The 21260-nt window shown below is 41.4% G+C and overlaps 1 protein-coding gene across 1 annotated transcript; it reads left to right on the plus strand.

The window, feature by feature from the left end:
- The first annotated feature begins 704 nt into the window (after positions 1 to 704).
- LOC130151388 (uncharacterized) lies at positions 705 to 17013 on the plus strand. The gene is made up of 3 exons (XM_056343580.1): positions 705 to 1782; positions 14354 to 14522; positions 14620 to 17013. Exon 1 carries the CDS (start codon positions 705 to 707, stop codon positions 1683 to 1685), a length of 981 nt encoding a protein of 326 aa, XP_056199555.1. The 3' UTR covers positions 1686 to 1782; positions 14354 to 14522; positions 14620 to 17013.
- The last annotated feature ends 4247 nt before the right edge of the window (positions 17014 to 21260 follow it).

Below are 21260 nucleotides of genomic sequence, written 5' to 3' on the forward strand. Positions count from 1 at the left end.
CGCCCGGCTGGATCCGGGCGGGCAGGGAGGCGGTGGGGGAGGGGAGGGGGCGGGGAGGGGAGCTTCCCCGAGGAAGGAGGAGAAGGAGGAGGATTCAAATCCGGAGGCAAACGCAGACCCGCCGCCGAGTCCCAGGGACCGAAAAAAAAGAGGAAACTCGGTAGAAACCCCCGTGCGGGCTGCGCCCTCCTCCCCGGGCACAAGGACCCGCCGCCGCCTCTCGGTGGTGCCGCCGCCGCCGCTTCCCTGCTCCGTGCGCCCTCGGCCGGCGCAGTCCTCGGTGTCGCCCCCCTCCTCCTCCTCCTCCCGCGCACACACACGCTGAGCCCGGCTTCTCCTCTCGGCGCTGCCCCCTGTCTCCGCGGCGGGGGGAGGGAGGGGACGAGCGGGGCGGGCGGGCGCTGCTGGCTCGGCTGCCGCTTCCAAGGAGCCGCCGCCGGTGCCGCTCCGCTGTTGCCGCCGCCGCCGCCGCCGCCGCTGTTGTTGCCGCCGCGCTGCGCCTGGCGTGTCCTCCTCTCCGCCTTCCGCCCGCCCGCCCGCCCTCCCGCCGCCGCTGCCTGTGGCTGGTGAGTCTCAGCCCCGCCGCCGCCTCCTCACTTCTCCTCAGTTCGCTCCGGAGTTCGCTTCAGTTCAGGCTGCGCTGGCAGCAGCAGCAGCAGCGGCGGCGGCAGGAGGGGAGGGGGCAGGGCCCGCGGGGTGGGGACATGCCGGGGGGCGGGCCCGGGGCGGGGCGGCCCTTCCTCGGCGGGCGGCGGAGGCAGCGCCGCTTGGCGGAGCCAGCCTTCCCTCCCTTTCCGCTCGTAGGGCCCGGCCCGGCGCGGCGGGGGTGCGGGGGGCGCCGCACGGGCCGGAGGGGGCTGTCCTCCTCCTCCGCCTCCTCCGCCCCCTACCGACCACGCCCCCCTGCAAGCGTCTGCGTGCGGACGCGCAGCATCGCGTGCTACTCCCGCGCGCCTCCCCCCACCCCCGCCCCGCGGGAACACGCGCGCGCACAGAGCTCCGCTAAGCAGCCGGAGCCGCGCGGCTTCGCCCGTTCCGCGCGGGGGGGGGGAGGGGGGGGCGGCGGGTCACGTGCCCCGCGGGGGCGGGGCGAGCCCCACAGAGGCGCGCGTGCATCCGGTGTTTACAACAGCGCCGGCGCTTCGCGTGGCCGCGGTCCCGCGCGGCGGAGGGGCGCAGCCGAGCGGCGGGGCCGGGGGGGGGCGCGGGCGGCGGGTGGCTGCCGCGCATGCGCCCGCGGGCGAGGGGCGGCGCGGGTGGCGGAGCGGCGCGAGGAGCGATTTCCAATCGGTAAAGCGGGCGGCCCGGCGGAGGGGCTGGGGGGCACCGCGGCGGTGAGCCGTGACCGGCCCGCGGTGGTGGCGGGCGCTGCACTCCCTTTTCTTCCGCCCCCTCCGCCGCCGTGCTGTGGGAGCGGCGTCCCGGCGGCGGAGGGGTGCGGGGCCTGCGGGACTGCCCGCCGCTGGGCCTGCGGGGCTGGGGAGCAGTGCGGGCGGCCCCGGCCCGGCCCGGCCCTACGCGCGCCCCTTCCCCCGCACGCTCGGCCTCGCAGAGAGGACGGCGGCCCCCGCCTGCGGCCCGCCCGCCTTCGCGGCACTGCCCTCCTGGCCGGGGCGGGCGCCCTCCGTGCTGGCAGGGCAGCCCGTGTGCTGGCGGCAGCCGCGGCTGGGCGACGCTGTGGATAGCGACGCGACGGGAGCAGCAGCATCCGGCCACCGGAACCGCCGCTCGGTGCTCGGGCTGCTACAGCCGCGGCGGCGAAGCAGCGCGGCGCGGTTGCTTGTACGTATCCTCCTTCCCCGCGCAGCTGTGGGGTGTTCTGGCTTGGTTTTTACTACTGAGGAAGTCGTGAGAAAGCTTCGCTGCAATTTGCAGTAGCTTGGTAGAATTTACGTTATAAAACTAGGTAAAAATCGCTTCATGCTTCGTCTAGTTCGCTGAAAACGATCGTTTTTAATAAGGCTAAAGTTAGCTTTCGCCTGAAGTTCTGTAAAACTTCAAATGGATTTTCATGCATTTGAAGCACAGTATTTGAAGAAGCTTTAAATACTAGGTTAATCGCAATGAACGATGTTTCTAAAAACTAAAAAGAAGCAGAGACGTTGTCATCGTGATATGCGAGCAGTTTTATCGGGTGCTGCCAAGCAGTGGTGTTCTACCCTTCCTCAAAGGTGCACGTTGACAAAAAACGATGAGAAAGTGTAGTTCTCGTAATGGGAAAAATGTCATGCATTATTGTATTTCTTCTAGTCTTCATTGTATCTTTCCCCTGCAAACATGTAGAACTCATTATTTGCATGTGAGAATTTTTATTTCGTGTCAGGGTTCTGTTTACATTAGATAAAAATTAATGACTTCTGCAAGATAAGTCAGACTTACTGCTTCCATCATTTTATAAGTGTGTAATCAGCAATAAAATATTATCTTTGTTATCAAAGAAGGAGTAGCAATGTTACAAACCATTTTTTCTAATATAGATTCTATCCATCAATCGCATGCCCAAAGCACGCTGCAGTATGGCTGTGGATGATGAAACAATACAGTTTCTATTTAGTAACAAGATTGCATTTACTCTTTTTTCAACCCCCTTTTAAAATTGGAACAACCTTATAAGCTTAACAAAATTGCCATCCTTGTTATTTATTGTAGTTCATTCTGAAAAGATGATGCATTTTTGTAGTCTTTTATTTGCTAATTTTTAACCAGTGACTGAAGGCTTTTTTTAACCTTGTGAAAACTTGCTATTGCTTCAGTTTGATTAAGGGCATCCATCAGACGGCAGGCTTTCATCTTAAAATTAGATGGACTTAGATAATGTTAGAATAATTGTTCCGGACTGCTGATTCTCACAGTAAAAATAGCACATGGAGACTTTTTTCCAGCAGATCTGGTGTTCCCATACCACTTCATTATTGATTCCTGTTTGTAAGGTACTTTCAGTGTTTGAATACGAGCAGAGAATACAAGGTAAGAAACACCCACACAAGTTGTTGTCCGCTACCTGTCAGTTGTCTTACCTTCTAATAGGAACGATACAGCTTATCCTAAGCTATTCTGCATTATTTATTGGAGAGAAAGAAGATGCACGCCAGCAGTTATTGAGGAATCACTCATGCAGTGCTATGCAAAACTCGGGCTCTAGTTTCCTCTGTGTTAACATGAAGTATTTTCTCGGTCTGAACAGTATAGAAATTGAGGCAAAGCTGTGTGCTCAAGCTCCCCATGTAATTAGCCATAAATGACTTATGGAAGAATCATGGATGAGGGTTTTTCTTAAATACTTAAGGACTCCAATTTATATCTTTGGAAAAATGCCCTTGGAAAAGCTGAATGCTTGAACAAAATACAGATAACATTAGTTTTAAATAAGTGAATCAGCATGATACATTTCTTCATCAAGTACACAGTAAAAACAAGAAAGCTACCTAAAAGCTCCTCTCAGTGTATCTTATGTTCTTCTCTCTGCCTTTACCTTCCCACAGTTCCATATCCCAGGAAAGGCTGGTTTAAGAGTGCATGGGAGATTAAAGTTGAATTAGTTCTGGTTAAAGAGCTGTGAGAACGTTTATCTCCCATCAAGACTGGTGTGTCTACAGCCTGATCTAGAGGTGCTAGAAATACTCTTTGCACTGTGTTGAACTTTGCAGTTTTCCCATGGGGGAAGAAATGGGTGGGGAGGTGGGGGGGGACACACACAGGGCTGGGTAAACTGGTCCTGTGGATAAGGGGGAGTGGTTGTGTGGTATTGATGGGGCGAGGGCGGGGAGTGGGGAGAGGTTGGTTTGTTTCAAGGTAACCAAATCCTGTTTGTTAGGTAACTAACTACCCAATGCCTTAACTTCCGTCTAGATGCAATTAAAGGTCCCTATCTTGAACTTTTGTGTTTTTACCTATGTAGCCCTTCTTGTATCTTGTAACCTGTAGTATTCTGCAACAGCTTCTCTTTTACAGTGAAGTTTTATTGCATTAATCTAATCTTGAAGTAAGAAAAATTACGATAATGCCAGCAGCAGCCTCTATGTTACAGTAAAGGCCTGCAATGATCATAAAAAGCAAATTCAATTACTGCTTTAATGTTCATAGCTGATACCACCTTGGGAAATAGGAATGCTGAAGGCTGATGACTACTGGGAAGCATACTGTTCTAGTTAAAGTTTTGGCTGTTACTTCCAGCATCTCTGACCAAATCGCAGGCATATGCAGTTGGATGTCATCAGCCTTCTGCCATGCTGTCTGTAAGAGGAAGGTACCAATGTGCTATGCTACTCTTCTTCAGGGAAAGAACCAATTCTTCACTTACCTGTTACAGACACTTGAGAAAAATATACTGTGTTTGTGATTCAGTATTGAATCGTTCATGGTGTATAAGGTTGTAGCTGCTATAACTGTAATGCAGCAGTCAGATGTGGCCACTACCAGATGAATATCTGAAATTCATTCATCTCTGCAAGGTGATTAACATGTGAACAGAATAAGGTCTAGAGCCAGACTAAAAATCTCAAGAACGAATTACATAGAAATTCTGTGGTATCTGACATCAAAAATGGATTTCCTTTGACATTAAGCCAGTCTGACAGGTAACTCTTCAAACAGAAGATATAGTAGTGCATCATTCAAAGTAATTAGCAGATGACATACTGTTCATAGTCTAAGGATGGACATTTCTGAATTCTGTGTGTGATCTTAAGAGACAATGCCTAAATTTGTCCACTATTGATGCTAAGTGATCGCTGAAGAAATGGAAGATACAGGTTTTGAGCATACCTTAGTCTGGAAGGATTCAGATTTGCATATTTTACACTTGGGTACTTCAAGCTGTACAGCTGTGAAGAAGAGTGTAGTAACTGACAGTATCACTCACTCCTATTAAAACTGGCCATTCCTCAGGTTGGAGTAAAGGAGCCAAAAGAAGAGATGTCTTTGTGATTCATCCTCTTAGACAAGAGTAGGAAGAGCTGCATTCTCACTGTTCCTGTGGCTGTGTATTAATTATGCAGTTAAGTTGCTAAGTCAAACAAAAATGTATTTTCCGTCTTTGACCTGATGGTCTGATATAAATATCACATGCCTGGCTGTTTTCTTGGTGAGTTATGTATTCCATATGCCTTAAGTTACTGTGATAGGGTGCTGTTACGCAGATAGGATGGAGGGGCCTAAATTCTGCTTCATAAAACATTAAGCATTTTGTTTAACTCTCAGTAGTTAAGGAGGGCATGGGTATCTCTGTGTTGGACTTCATTTTTTATCTAACTACCAAATAGTCATGGTTATGCGTGGAAAAGATGTAAATCAATATGGAGTTGAATGTATTACATCAGTGTTCAAGATTGCTGTAGATTAATCACCTAGCAGATCGGATTTTTAAGTAGATAATTTCCATGGGTAAGTAATGTCTGTACATGTGGTTTCTTTATGTACCACTATGTGGGCTTTTCTCTGGAAAAGATGGCATAATAGCAACAAGAAAAGGTGTGTGTGTCTAGAGAGGATGGTAGTTCTGGGCTCCCAAGAAATCTCTGTGCATTAAAACCAAAGCTGAGATTGATTTCATTTCGCGCTTTTCAGGAGGAGATGAAAATGAAGTCTCATGTATGCCAGTTTTACTACAATGCTGCTGAGAAAGGTAGAAAACAGGAGGAGGGAAAGAAAAGCAACCTGAGAAAGCATAGAAAAGAAAAAATTACCAGCAATTAGAGTAATAAAACTAAATCAAGGTACTACATTGTAAACGTAAAATTCACCCACTTTATCATTTGGTTCATAACAGCACTTTAAATTTAAAAGCTATGAGGGGAAAAACTAATTATTCACAGAACATACTTGAATCCTGTATTTTGAAGGTATGTTTTACCTCTGAGCTCATAAACTTCCCTACATGTTGTAATTTAAAAACACTTGCATTTTTTTCGTGCATTTTACTGTTGGATCATAACTAATGGATACCCTTCCTAGCTCACTGAAAGAAGCCAAATAATCTCTTGAAGTACACCACGTGTGTTTGGAGTGTTTCTAATCCCATGCATAGTCCTAGTCCTATAGCTTCAGTTAGTGTGTTAGGTACTACACTTTCTGCCTGTGCAGTCATAAAATTAGTACTACTACCTTTGTTATACAGCTCCGGACTTGCATAGCAGAGAATTTAAAATGGCTTCTGGCCTGTCCCTTTTGGAAAACTCATGTATGGAAATACTTTGTGAGCCAGCCTGTGCCACACTTTGCAAAAGTGGGAGTAGCAGTGAGTATGTTTTACTGTAAGTGCTGCCTAACTCTGTGGAGTCACTGAACTGGCCATTGTTAAATGTAATACCTGGCGTGGGAGTCCAGCTAACACACCTTCTAGTTCAAAAGACTACAGTAATTGGGATATTTGCAAATAAAGGATATTAAGGATATCTTAGACGTTATTTCAGATATACTTGGCTTTTTACCTTCTATCCAGTTTGTACTAGATGTCTAACCTTAAAACTATCCAGGATAACATCGTCCATTTTAATTGATGCAGTCACCTCAGCTACAGTAGTGCCCTCAGCAGCTTTTATTGTTTGCAATGTGTAACTAAAAATACAATGTTTCAAGACATAGTTCTGTGTAAAATAGGTAATTGGAAGTATTTTTACCATAGTGAGAAGTGTTTCTGCCTTCACTGTAAGATTAATAATAATAATAATAAAAGATACAAAGTTAATGTCAGGGAAATTTACAGATTTATTTTGGCAACCACAGTGGCAAAGAGCTGACAGTTAAAGTTTTAAAGGAACTGCTTTTTCAGGAGCACCAACTTTTGGTAAAATACCATAGTAAGTTGGTTACTGTTGAATATAAATTAAATTTTTTCAGCCTTTGTAAATAGATTTAAATTAACCATTCCTCTTAATGTCTAGTAAAACCAAGTAGAGCTTAAAATGTAACTAATGCATGAATTTAACTTTTCCTTTTTACATATCAGAAATACAAATGTGTATGTATATTGACGTACACTGAGGGATTGCTAGTGGTGTGTTGCTTATGCTTCTTCATGTTCAGTACTCAAAGAGCAGCAGTTCTTACCCAAGGAGCTTATATTTAGCTGGACAGAAAACAGCAAAACAAATTATAAGAAAACTTTGCATTTTTAAAAATCTTTTGGTAATGAGCAAGAAACATCTGTATTGGTTGGGTGTTTTAATAAATTTAAGCAGCTGAAAAATCTAGAATCTTTTTCCTGATAAGAAATCTCCCCCCCCCCCCCCCCCCCCCCCCCCCCCCCCCCCCCCCCCCCCCCCCAATACTTCGTATTTTCCAAGCCTTTGTTAAATACAAATCCTTTTTCGTGCTTTAAACGGTGAAGAGAAGTATCTGGAGTTAAAGCTATGAGAAGAGAGAGGGGCCAAGCAATATGAATCTTACAAGCTTTTGGAGGTGAGGCAGAATCGTTCAGCAGTGTTCATGGAAAGGAGAGGACAGAGAGCAGTGCTACAGTGGTTGTTGACTACCCACGTGAAGACCACTGTGCCCCAGTGCTGTAGTATCCCCAGAAGCCCGCTCCCTCCTCTATCTGTTCATGGGTATTTGTGACTTTTCTCTGAAAGGAAACAGCAGTGTCAATCTCTTAGTATTTTTTTATGATCCTTTTTCACTTTAGAAAGCCTGAACTTTGTTTTGTTCATGAATGACTTACTGTCTCCTATTAGTTCCTCCTACCTGCAGTCTTTCTGTTGAGTGTGGCAGGTCTTCCCTGGAATACAGTAATCACGTAAGTTGTAGTTACATGCCCCACAGCCTGTTTCATACTTTGGTACTCTTCAGAAGCTATGAAGCGCTTTGTAATAAAGTACTCCAAGTTGCTTGGATGAAAGCCATTATAAAATTGCAGAAAATTATTGCTTAAGCACTTGGATAAATTCAGGATTTCCTGATAGAAACAGGAAGTATCCCAGTTCTCCTGCCATCTTTGTTGGCATTTGTAGGCTGGTGCATCCTGAGTCCCTATCTGACTGTCACCAGAGCTCAGAGGACAAGTCACAACAATCAGTAAAACACAGCTCCTGGGCTCAAAGCCAAAAGGTGAACGTTTCTGGATTGCTAGCTAATCTGGGAGTTCTGACTCATTTTGAGCTACAGTCACTTCATAAAAGATCATATGATCTTATTGAGCTAATACTGTGTCTGATTATTATTTAAAATGAGTTCGTTGCTTGATGATGATAATTCATTGTTACAAGCTTATCAGCGCAGTAAAGGGTGGGATTCACTTGCCTTATGGTATTCCTCTTGAACCTCCAAAAGATCACTTTTCTCTCATAGTTCCTTTATCACATCTGCCAGGTCTGTGCAGGTGTCTTACACTTTTGGACGTCTGGAGCGGCCGCTGCAAACCGTTGAGCAGTCAGCTGAACCTCACTGTAAGCATGCAGAAATGTTTTCCTGTTAACCACTTCTGTTCTCAGACCAGTCTGAACCACAGCTTGGGTTCAGGACCTTGACACGAACTAAGTTACTCAGTTGAAGGTAATGCAGTTGTTCCCTAGCTTCGGCTTTCAGAAATGTGTTAGTATTCTACATTCATCGAGTCACGGTGTTGGACAGACACGGAGTAGAGGGGCAAGGGAGTAGGCTGAAAAGTGCACTATGGTGCAGAGGCAAAATGGAGTAATCACCCAGATTTTGATACAGTGGTGTGATAAAAAAAATAAAATCACTGCAGCTGAATTTGAAGTGTCTGGAAGTTACACTTTTGAGCCTTCTCTCAAATTCTCATAAATTTGTATTATTCTTAGTTTGAAATGTTTTGTGTGTGGTCTCTGATTGTGACTGAAATACAGGGAACGGAAATTTCCTTTAGGTTCAAATGACTGGTACAGATCCAGTTCATGTAACTCTTAAGTACTCTGTTCATTTAGAACATGACAAGTTTCCATGTACATGCTACAACTTCTCTTATAACTTGTAGAAGTTTTTAAGTCCACTTTCTTTATTAGCAGCTTTATGTTATGGAATTGTGTCATTTATAAATAAAGATGATCACTGAAAAGTTAAATTTATCTCTTACGGTATTCTATTTGTTAAAAAATACATATTTGAAAGTTTCATGGACAGTTTCACCTTTCAGGTATTTACATAACTTGTTAAACTATGAAAGAGAGGTTATTAAATTACATTGATTACAGGGGTTTCTTTTCACAGAACAAGTGTGACAGTTTTCTGGGTTTAGTGCACACTCCAAATCCTGATGAGACTGAAGAACCGTTACCCTATCAGCTTAAGGAGCAGAGAAATGCAAAAGTAGGTTTCTCAATAGAGTATACACTGCCAGCCAGTTTGTGTAGCAATGCTTAAAGAAGGTCACCATGAAAACAGGTATTAAGTAATCCAAGTAGGGCAGTCTGCCTTCTTCCCACCCTAGAAAGGTCTGGAAAGTCCCTGTTATATGGGAAGCGGGCAAACCACTTCTCTGTTAGAGGTGGAGGCAGCACTGCTTGATGTAAAGCATTTCCCCGTCTCTAGAATTTTTCTACTTGCTTTTAAAAAGTCATCACATAGGCAGCCAGTTTTCAAGCCAGAAGGTGGGCTTCCCCTTTGCAAGTCAATTAAAGTATCCATTCCTACCTTGGTTTTCCTTCCAGGTAGTCTATAGGTATTCGTCTGATTCTCATTACTAGAGGCATAACTGATCTTTTTTCCCATTTTGAAGTTTGTAAGCACCTGTCTTACGGTTTAGTAGTGAAATCAGTTATCCCTCTGGCTGCAGATATATCTTGGTACTTCATTAGAAGTTTGTCAGTGTAGGTGGAGTCCTTTGTATTAGATTGACAGGTGATCAGTGGGAGAGTCATAGCAGCTCACATGCCCAGACATGTTCACTATTTTGCTCCAGTAATAGGGTTTTGGGGTTGTCTGCTAATAAAAACCAATGAAAAAAAAGAAAACCCCACTGAGTTAATTTAAGAAACTGAAATAAGAGATCAATTTGAAAGAAGTACACTTGGACTTTTCTGTTATCACAAGTACAAAATAGTAGATTAGCAATATAGTAAGATAAGCGAATATTGTATTATGTGACTAAAATGACCATTTTGCATATAGTATTGATGTAATTCTCCTGTAATGCAATTCATATGACTGATGTGGAGCTTAAGGAATTGAGTTACATTACTTCATTCTAACTTTGTCCTTGCAGCAATCAAAAACCTGCCCTTTTGGCTGCTTATGATCAAGAATTCTGTTATGTGTGAATCATTATTTGTGTCTAATTACAGACTTAACTGGTTCGTGGCCTTCATGACCTTTTAGCTGAAAAGGACACCCAAGCACAGCAATTGTAGATCACAAGTCATTGCATGTAGGTAGTGTGATGTAATCCTTCAAAAATAATTTGATCTTAAATCATGAAAAAAAAAATAGAAAGTATTACAGATTCCCTCAGGTTTAAAAATAAAAAAAATTCAGAATTTCATACCTGGGGTTGGACTAGATGATCTCAAGAGGTCCCTTCCAGCTTAAACAATTATGTGAAAAGCCACATGATTCAATTATGAAAATACATTAAATACCAAATTTTATTATTGTTATATTTTTTTATCTGTAATTTTGGATGTTTTGACAGTGTTTGTTAGAAATAGTAGAGTTATATATATAAATATATACAGCACTTGGTCTAAATTATATGGGTTAGTAGCTGTACAGCAGATAATACGGTTTAAACTACATTGTGATCTCATTGCCTCTTATTAATTGTCAGACTACCTAAAACTGCTTTTCATGTAACCTACGTGTCCTTTTATGTAAATGTTTTAAGTTTGTATGTCAGTGTGTGAACTGCGAACAAGTAGAGAAGCATTTCTCTGAATTTCTTCAGCTTCCGAAACGTGAAGTGTTTTGCTTCTCCTCTCAAAAAAATTACAGGGTAGAACAAAACTAGGAAGAAAGCATACACATCCTTTGCAACGTTGTCTTTGCAAAACTAGTCTGTTGGGTCATGCGCAGAAAACAGCCAAGCAGTGAGACTGGGATTGTATTGACAAGAACAAGATGAATGGCCCCCTGGAGACTATGGGGTTTGTATGCTCCTTTCCACCACCTTTTCATCCTTTTGTACTCCCTTTCAGTTCATATGCAGATGAACTCAAACCCAGTCTTCACTAAATACTCTTTTTCACTTTACTTTTGGAAGGTAGATGGAGGATCTAAATATTTATGAGGCTTTTTTCCTGTGGTTTATGATGCACTCTTGTTGAATGTTGAGGAATTACGTTAATGAATGCATGCCTGCACACACAGACACAGAAACCAGGCAAAAGGAAAAAAAAAACCACACAAAGCATTGTCAGCTCTAATGTCAGCCCTTGCTAAAACAGTTCCCATGGAAAAAAAAAAAAAAAAGGCAGATTTAAAATCTGTTGCCAGGAGAAAAATAAATTGTATGGCTGAGCACAAAAGAAAGAACAAAGTTTCATCTTTCCTTTCCTCAGCTGCAAATGTAACTCTTGTTTCAGCTCTGAATAAATTTAAAATAAAACATGTTAATTGAAAAAGGAAAGCTTGTCTAAAAAGTCTTAACTGGATTTATTTTCAGTAATGAAGAAAAAGGAAAGCTTCAGTCCTGTACAACTTTTCTTTAATATCAGTACTAATAAAAATGATACTTATTTTTTGTATGATACAAGGTGCAGTAAAGTATCATTTAATTTGAGCTACAAGTCAAATAATTGAATAAAGTTGGTTTTGCTATGATTTTGCTAACTTCAGTACTTCTATTTAGGAGGCTTAGATTTTATGAAACAGGGTTTTTTCTGGAAACTAAACTGACATTTTTCCTAAATTTAATACATAGAATATACTGAGATTATAGCTAGATATACTAGAGTATGAATTTATTTTCAGAATGGGTAGTTCAAAACTGTAACTTAAGGAACATGCTTGTAATAGATGGAAGGCTATATTACATTAAAATACTAGAACTGAAATATGGATATATTAATTCTTTTAATGCTGTGTTGTCAAGAAGACTCATTTCTTCAACCTTTAATCATCTCTGTTCTCCGATGCACAATAGCTGTGGCAGACAGGGCCTTAACTCATACCAGTGGGACAGTAAATCACATTGGTGAGCCAGAACATAGGATCTTGAAATGTGCTTTTGTGTTATCTGTTAAAAATTTACTGAAGCAATTGCAGAATGTTAAGTCTTAGCTCTTCAAGTGCAATAGTATTTCACTGTCTAGGTTCTGGTTTTAGTATTTATAATATGCCTATCTGAATTTCATAAAACATTGCCCTAATAAATATGTTCATGTTTTTATTGTAGTTCGTTTCCAAGGTATTCAATTTTATATGGAATTAAATCCATTAAAGCTATCTACAGTTTATTTATTCTGAAGTTATTGTTTATGATCTTCAGATACTTTGTTGTTTTCAGTGACTTTGCCTATGATACCCAAGGGTTAAGTAAAATAGATTTTGCTTATCAGATCCTAAGACACCAAAGCTGTATACAAACTAATAAAAAACTACTATTTGACAACTGAAATCATATCACTTTTTTTAGTCTTTCATCCATTAACCTGCATCTTTTCCCTCTTGCCTTCCCCCCCCCCCCCCCCCCTTTCTGTCAGTCTACATTGCCAGTTGTGGCCACAGATACAATTTTAGATATTGTTGAAGTACTTAAACCCCTTAAACTTAAAAGTGATAAAAAAAAAAAAATATCTTTTTTTGGCTTGCAACTGGGGAGATTTCAAACTTACCTGGACTGGTCCAGCCTGAGCAAATTGAAGCACTTATGTGGGATCTTACTGAAACTTACTTGTATGTCTGTGTAATTACTTGCTTGGGGGGTTGTTGTTTTTTAATGTGGGTGGGTTTGCAGGGAGAGGAAGGCTTCCTTCTATATATACATGTATGGGCCACAGCAGATTAATAGGTGAATGAAGAAAATGCATCAAGCTGGTAAATGTTGGAAGAAAAGAGCAATAGGGAGATGAGATAATTGAATAAGCTTTGAAGGAGGAGGAATTGGAAGCAAAGAACAGAGGAGCTGAGGAGAGTGATGCAGTAGTAGTAGAGGCAGATATAGCGGAATACTTTTATATGGCAGACAGTAAGGGAAAAAAAAAGTGTCATTGGCTTGAGTAAGGGGTTTTTTTGGCTCCCTTTAAGCTATTGGCACCCCCAAAGAGAGGAGGAAAGAAGTGGCATACAAGCCAAGGTCATTAAAGTAGTTTTTTCGGGTGAGAGATGTCAATGAGCTATAGGTATAAGTCCGGGAGGAGGTATGTCAGTCAATCATTTATAACACCAGAAAAATACCCCTCAAAAAACCAACCCAAAATCCCAAAAAGCAATGAGGTTGTAGTCCACAGGAGTGCCATGTTAATGCGGAAGGCAATTATCTGTACTTTGCCCAAAAGGAAGTGGCACAGAAAATTCAAGAATTTGCAATGATAACAAGGCTGAGCTAGACATTGTACACATGTGCCCAGCAGCTGCATCTCCACCCAGCTCACTGACTGTAAGGACAAGCCACCTTCTCCGGTCTCAGAAGTTTATGTAGAAAGGGACCCATGTGAGGAGCCAGAAAGTTCTTTAAATAGATTATAAGATATAAACTAGTTACCTAAGCTGAGCACTTATTTCTTCTCCTGAAACCCATTTGCATCCACAGATTTCTAACCTATTAGAATAAGCTCTGCTTCCAGCAGATGCAAATGCACAAAATGCAATTGCACAAATAAAATAGCAACGCTTCCAGTGGATTCTTAAAGGTAAGACCACAAACGTACCTAATGGTCTTCTGCCTTGTGAAGTTTTGCTTTAAAAAGAACCCAGGGTAGGAGCACATTCTTCGCTCTCCTGAATTGGGGTCCTACAGTGGATTCAGACTTCAGGTCCCAGTGCAAAATCCTCATTCCTGGGGATGGGGGGGAGGACGGTCATGAGGAAAGACATGGAACTGATTGAACTGACTGTAAGGACCCAAATCACAGTGCTGTCAGGATTACCAAACAGACATTAAGATTTCCAACAGCAGAAACTCACCATTAGCTGTTTGCTAGGTGAAAGAATTCACATTTTTTGCTATTCTTCGCTGCCTGAATTTTGCTTAAATTTAGAAATCACAAAAATAATAAACCCACACACCACTGCAAATTGCAGGTAAGCTCTCTCAACACTCATCTTTTGCAGTGAACACTAAAAATGAGCGATCTTCCTTTTTCCCAAGGCTGATTCTAAGCATTGTCACATTTTATCTGAAGGCAGTGGGGTGCAGTCATGTATTTTCAAGAAAGTACTTTCTTGAGTCCATTTAATCTTTAGGCTGGGATTTTTCCGAATGGATTCCTGCATAAATTTACCCTTTTTTTCCCCTTCTCAAAAGAAATTTCCTACAGCTGAATCACAGCATTCTAAAGGGAATCTGCCACTCTGCCTAAGCAAGAAGTCGAGCTGTTTCCATACTAGCGTAACAGTCATCTCCCAGGCGGAAGGTGTATCTCCATGGATGGCACTGAACTGAAAGGGAACCTGTAAGGCAATTCATTTTCTTTGTGAGTTTGATGTACATGCTTACAGTATTCCTCTTTGGTGCCTAAACAACTGATTTAGATGTCTATTGTGAAAATTGTCTGTCTCCTGTACGCACAGATGCTTCAATTTCTGCTGATAGATACACCTCGAGCCCCTGGCAGACAGAAAGCCTACAAAGTACTGAAGCCACAATTACCAAAGCGCTCAGAGGTCTAGCATAGCATGTCCTAAGACAAATTTCTCAAAAGACATTCTCCCCTAACATTAAAAAGAAAAATATATGGACAAGTTGGTTCATCATCTCTGAGAATAGTGATGCAGCAGGTCTACAAATTTTCTTGAGTTACTATGGGCGATGCATACTTTTTTCTTCTCCTGTGTAAGCAATGTTCGGATTCGTAATTCAGATTCATGAGCCTAGTTCTATTAGGACTCCCTGCAAATCTAGTTTCCAGAAATACCCTTCCAACACCTAACCTTCATTAATTTTTATGAAGGAACCTGAGCCCACCTCTAGACACAAATATGTGTATTACCTTAGGTACAGAATCCCTTTGAGGGTTGAGTGTTGCAACAGGAAGGCTGTGAGATGCTGGTGGAATAAAAGAGATCATCATTCCTCTCTCTTACACAAATCAACTCCAGATTTATTCAGAGATCATCAGGAGATTAGCAGTTGTTCTTCCAAGCAAGCAGCTTCCAATATCAACAGTGCTGACTTAGAAGGAGGAAAGTGGATTTGGGAGCATTTTCCTCTCCAAGCACAGTATTTTTCTTATCCTGCTTTCTCCTGTTTGAATTTCTCCACGTAAAAGGGGAAGGGCAAAAAACCAGGCTTCTGTTTGATAACTGTTTTCCTACCTGTTACTTTTGCCAGCAGACTCTGCAGACTTTATAAATACAAAGTGATTATTAGAAAGGTAAAAAAGATACAGACAAAACTTGCAGACTTATTTGAAGAAGAATGCAGAATAATCTAATACGGAGCCTGTACTGTCATTTGAAGAATAAATATTTCCTATATCAGAACACAATAATTTGGCATCGTTCCATTTTGGGCATTTTTAAGCAATAACCATTGCTAATTTGTTTGTCAAGGATTTTTTCAGCAAAGGGTGAGACTTTTGGTTTTAAGAACTGTTGAATATCAGGAAATAAATCAATGAAGAAAGCTTACAGAAACCTCAAGCATCGTTCCTTTAGTGTTTCTAAAATTCAGTGAACTGAATTTTTTTGCACAAGTATAATTCCACCAAATATTAATGTTTACAACCTGAGTGCTAATTACATGATCTAATTTTGGAGCATTCTAAAAGTTTATTTCTGAATAAGTTCACTTTTGCTTTCTTTCATTTGGCATCTTGGTTTTCACAAAAGAAATAAAATCATCAAAGCTGGAAACAAATCAATCAACATTTTGTGATGTTTATATGAGAAATATAAAAGGGTTTGTTTTGTTTTTTAAATACTGCCTTAGTCATTTTACCAGGGTGATTTTTAAGAATAATGTCATATAAATGAGGGTGATGATCTAGAAAGGTGCTGGAATGAGACAAAGGGAATCTGGATTAATACCAACTTTTAATACAGATTTTCTGGCTGCACCTCTTCTAAAAAGTAAACCAAACAGGATCAGGACCCGACTGTCACTGTAACGCTAGGCACCCTGGGCTGGCCGTGTCCATAATGTTAAGATTCCACCCAACACAGCATGGTCACCTATCAAATAGTGCCCAGAAAGTCTTCAGGATAGTGCTAGCTGGCCTTGGGGAAAACTGTCCCAGGGCTCTTCCACCACTGGAACAGCACCAACACCGCGACGTGCTCCCTGCAACTGCCTAGTCCCTCAGTGCAGACATGCTCCCCCTGTGAGTCTGAGGAAAGCACGGGTTTGTTCTATCCTTAAGCGTCCCCATTAATGAGGAATAACTATTTTTCCTTTCTACCTCTTCTTATCTGCTAAGTCTATTTGGATTATGGTATCACTGGTAAAAATCACCCGTTACATGTAAACCATCTATTACAGTCAGATCATAACTTTCTTTTAAAGATATTACATGGTTTACTAATTAGAGTAGGAACACAAAGATTGCCAAAATTCAGAAAAGCCTGATAAAAGAAAAGGAAACCTTTGGCTCCACACACACACATATATATATATTTTATATTTTTTTTTCTGTGTGAATCTGTAAGTATACTAATATGTAGTAGAGTGTGTATATATATATTTTTAAATATACTGTGCAGAAGAATTCTGCATTACTGCATCCCTCTGCCAGCACACTTAGATAATAATCTATTATACAGCTATTTGACAGAAATGTTATAAGCAATTAGATATACTTATTCTTGCATCATTAATGACACTTCTAAAAATTGGGACACATTTCCACATAGGCATATACAACATTTCACTCAAAACTGATAGTGCTTCACAGAGAAAATAATAGTAGCTAGTCTCTTTCTGTTATAACAGGAATATATATATATATACACATACATATTAAAATATGATGTTTCTCTTTAAGTTATCTTTTAAGATCAGGTTACATACCGTATCATTTAAGCTATAGCATGGCAAAACTATTTATGAAGTTAACCACAGAGGTGAGGGCTGGCACAAGAAAAGTAGAACCCAAGCACAGGACAGAGGTTTTGATGGCTACATACTTGATATCTAATTTCTTTCTAACAGTGGTAGCTGTATGTGAAACAAGAAAGTAAACAGCAACTGCACAAAGAGGGACCTTGCACAACAATAAAACCACAAAAAATAATGCTTGTGAATTGCAAACTAAAACAGGAATTCAGAAACCTGCAAATATTTTCTTTTCTTCTAGAACCTTAGTTCCAAGTAAAATTGGATGAAATAGACAAGAAATAAGCAAAGTAGCAGTCTAATCACACTGCAAAATGGCAATCTACAATCAGCTCCATCAAGAATGCATTTAGTATCAGCTGCCAACATTTCCAGGGACAAATGTATTGAACACATACTACAGCATGTGGCAGAACTTCCTCAGGCAACGGTAAACGATGTGACTTTGCAAATTGATACAGTACATCCTTGCTTAGTCCGGGGAAAGGAGAAAAAAAATAAGTGATGAAGCCAAACACTTATTAAGGCCCTTCAGACCTGATTAAAGTCAAATTGCAAGAAACGTTCACTTTAATATAAAATATGCACAGCAACACAGCCTTAATTAGACACACACATCTCTCAAGATATCAATAAATGTTTCCTTTTTGATAAGTCTGATTTAGTAGACTGTAATAACGGGAATGTTTCTGAAACACCGTTTAAGGAAGCAGGAGAAATAAACAAGCTTGAATATTTAAACCTCAAAACCAATTAGCAGACCATTCTTTTCAAAAAAATATCTGAATTTCGAGTTTATTTAGCTTCAAGCCAAACACAATAAAGGCTTTGTTTTTAGAGTAATTGGGTTTGAAACTTGAGAAACACCTTCTGGGTGTTGGTATCTTCATTCACAGAATGCTACATAAGCAGCAAAATGTGTTGGAAGCTTCTGGTTTTAGCAGTGAATTAGAAAATAAATTTGAAGACAGTCCTCCCCACCTGAATGGGTTTTGTCTGGGTTTTTCTCCTGTGCATGAAGCAGAAATTGAGAGATCAAGAATGGGATCTCTGGTGCTGTGCAGCTACCCAGTAACAGCACGGTGTTCAGCTTCACCACGTGAGCTCTCGGCTGGGTTAGCTATGGAACCTTGAAGCAAGCAACATACGGCATGCACCCTTAGCGATTTCAAGCAAAGCCTTCTGTACTCATTCACAGAACCCCTTGCACTCCCTTTTTGGCCAATTACACCACAGAAAAGCTTTTACAGTTTGCTTAAAACTGCCAGGAACGAGGCCTCATTATCTTTTCTCGTAAAGGTTTCTGTTCCAGTTCAGACATGGAGTGTTTGATTTGCATTGAACGGTGGCTTGCTGGTTGGGTTTCAGAGGTGATGACAGAGAGAACAGTCACACAGAAAGACCTGTGAGAAGAAAGGAGGACCCAGTGTGTCTTCAAGCAGAGGAAAGGGTTGAGGGGTGGGTTTGCATATGGAACCAGTAATGGATGTGAAATAAAGTAGTGACCTGATCCTTAAATCTCACATCGTGCCATAGCTGTTCTCTGAACAAGCCCAGGGCTGCAGAACAAGGAGCTTTCCTTACCCTGAGATGATGTTCTTGCCAGCAAGAAAGAAGAGAACAAGTATTCCTACATGAGTGCAACCTGTCAAAACACTTTGCCTGCATCTGTACCAGCGGTATTATCTGATTTTCTCAAAATGGTTTCCTGAGTATTGGTAGGTTCAGTTTTCTCCTGTGTGACTTATTTTGGCCTGACTTATTTTTCTGTCATGGGATGTGAAGCAAATGATTGCTTTTGTTCAGGTTCTTGTAATTCAGAAGTAAGAATATTTGAGCATAAAGTCAATAGTGGATTTATACTGCAGTCAGTTCATAAAACCAGGTAGCACTGTTTTTTAAACTAGAGGGAAGATTCAAGCCCACCTGACATCAATGGATGTTTTGATTCACTGCCAGGATTTCATCCCTGATTTTCAAGAACAATGATTAAAATTACAATATCCCTTAGAAAGAGGCTTGTCTTAAAAAACAACACCAACAACAATTCCAAAGATAGTATTTAAAAGGTTTTAAAAACCGTGCCTCATATAAATGGTAGCTGACCTGTACAATGAAAATGACAGATATTTCATTTGTATTATTGTTTCTATTACATCAGGTATTTAAACATGCTGAAATAAAAGACCCCAGAATAAACAGCAATAGAAATCATAAAATTTAAAACATCTGAAAACAATATCACTACTGCAAATAAACTGAGTCTCAAACTCAGCATTTTGTATTTCTTCATGACATGACTAGCTTTTTAAAGAGACAAAAATCAAAAGCACAAAATAATTTTTACAAAGTGCACATGCATGCAGATAAGAGCTGGAACACTCAAACATACTATGAAAGAAATTAATTGAAGTGTTTGTTGTTTTTTTTTTAATATATCGCTATATAACCAGTTATATCACCTCAAAGAAAACTCTGCATTTTAGCAGTGGTTTTGCTACATGAAAATCAGTGGAACTGCCCAGGCTGTCACTGTGTGCTCAGTGGAAGAGAACGGATGCTACATGATGTCCTAGTAGGTAAACTCTTTTAAATAATTTGGATGTAGTGCTGGACTATGTGCACGTTTCCACTCTATCCACTAGAACACCAAAGTGACCAATGCGTGATGAGGCCTTTGATGAAGTGGGATGCAAGGGAAAAAAAGGGCTGTAACTCAGGCGCTTCTCACTCCTGGGCTCTATCCTTCAAAATATTGGGGGAAAAAGGCACTGTTGCTGGACAGTTTGATTTCTCAAAGGTAAATGAAAAAATAACATGCACAAAGGATATCCCCCAGGGTCAGAACATAGAGAGGTATCTTCCCCTTCTCCTCTCACCACCACCCTTGAACCTGGTCAGGTCTTCCAACATTTAAAAACTACTGAGATCACTTTACCACTTCCCAGAGAAAGCTTCAGTCTCAGCAGATGGGAATTAGGCCTTCTTTTTTTTTTTTTTTCTTGCTGCCAGAAAAAACAACTATTCATCAGAAGCTGTGATGCATCTAAGGAAAAGGCGAGCGCGCTGCAAACAGCAGACAGGAAGCAGCAAACTAACGCTGTGGGTGCCAGGTCACCTGTAGAAGAAAACATTTTCCGAATAGATGGAAAGAAAGGATTTAGCATACAGCTTTAAGAGCATCCAAACCTTGGCAGCAGCAAAAACATAACGTGGAAGTAGAGAAATGTAAAGAACCAGAGCAAATAACAAAATGAACCCAAAAGGAATTCAAAGGGTGGTGGCAAAGGACACTCATTGTGAATGAGATAGAGCAGCCACAGTAAGCAGGCGATAAACAGAGTGCCAGAGGCATGACGGCATGTGCTGCAGAAAAGTAAGTTTGTAACTGCAGACATGTTAAGAATGCGTTCATTCATTGAAAACAGTGCAGAGCTCACCATGTCCAGAGAACTGTTCCTCCCTGAAAAGTTAACCCACATTTTCTTTAAGCTACTTTTTTTGGTGCTGGACCGTACACTGGTACACATCACTGAAACTTTCTCCCTGTTTTGCCTCTATAGTGCTGAGTATAAAGGGCTGATGACTTTCCAGCTGAATGTTTTTATCTGTGCTTCCATTACTAGCAAGCCCATAAATAAACTCTATGAGATTACATACTGCCTATAGATTAGAATATACCATTAAAAGCAGTGGCAGCCCTCTATCCTCTGCTACTCCTCTGTTTATTATATGACATAGATAAACTACCAGGCCTAGCATTCCCTGCTCTCCCTCATACAAGGGACATTTTTCCTCCCTTTTCTAATGCTTTTGTCCCCACAATACACATTACACATCCTCAAGTTCCCTTTTTTCCACTTACCCTAATGTTCCACTGCCATGCTTACCTCCAGAACAAATCATCCTTAGCTTTCCTTAACTTTAATTTTACTACTTCACAGTTCAACTTCTCACCTTCCTTCTGCCCCTGAGCTCCAGATGATCGCTATAAAACCTCTCAGGTGGCTACGTCTTTCTTATTCCTTTCACCTGCTACTCCAACTTTGAACACGTAATTCAAACAATCAAATCTGCTCAGTTTGCTGTTCTGCTATGTCTCTTTTCATTTATCTCACAATTTCTGACTTTCCAAGCTCCTGCATAATTTCTTTCCTGC

This window comes from Falco biarmicus, chromosome 6, assembly GCF_023638135.1.
Source record: "Falco biarmicus isolate bFalBia1 chromosome 6, bFalBia1.pri, whole genome shotgun sequence".
Classification (NCBI taxonomy): Eukaryota; Metazoa; Chordata; class Aves; order Falconiformes; family Falconidae; genus Falco; species Falco biarmicus.

Excerpts from the sequence above, each read along its gene's own strand:
- LOC130151388 (XM_056343580.1), top strand. The coding sequence starts at position 705 with ATGCCGGGGGGCGGGCCCGGGGCGGGGCGGCCCTTCCTCGGCGGGCGG.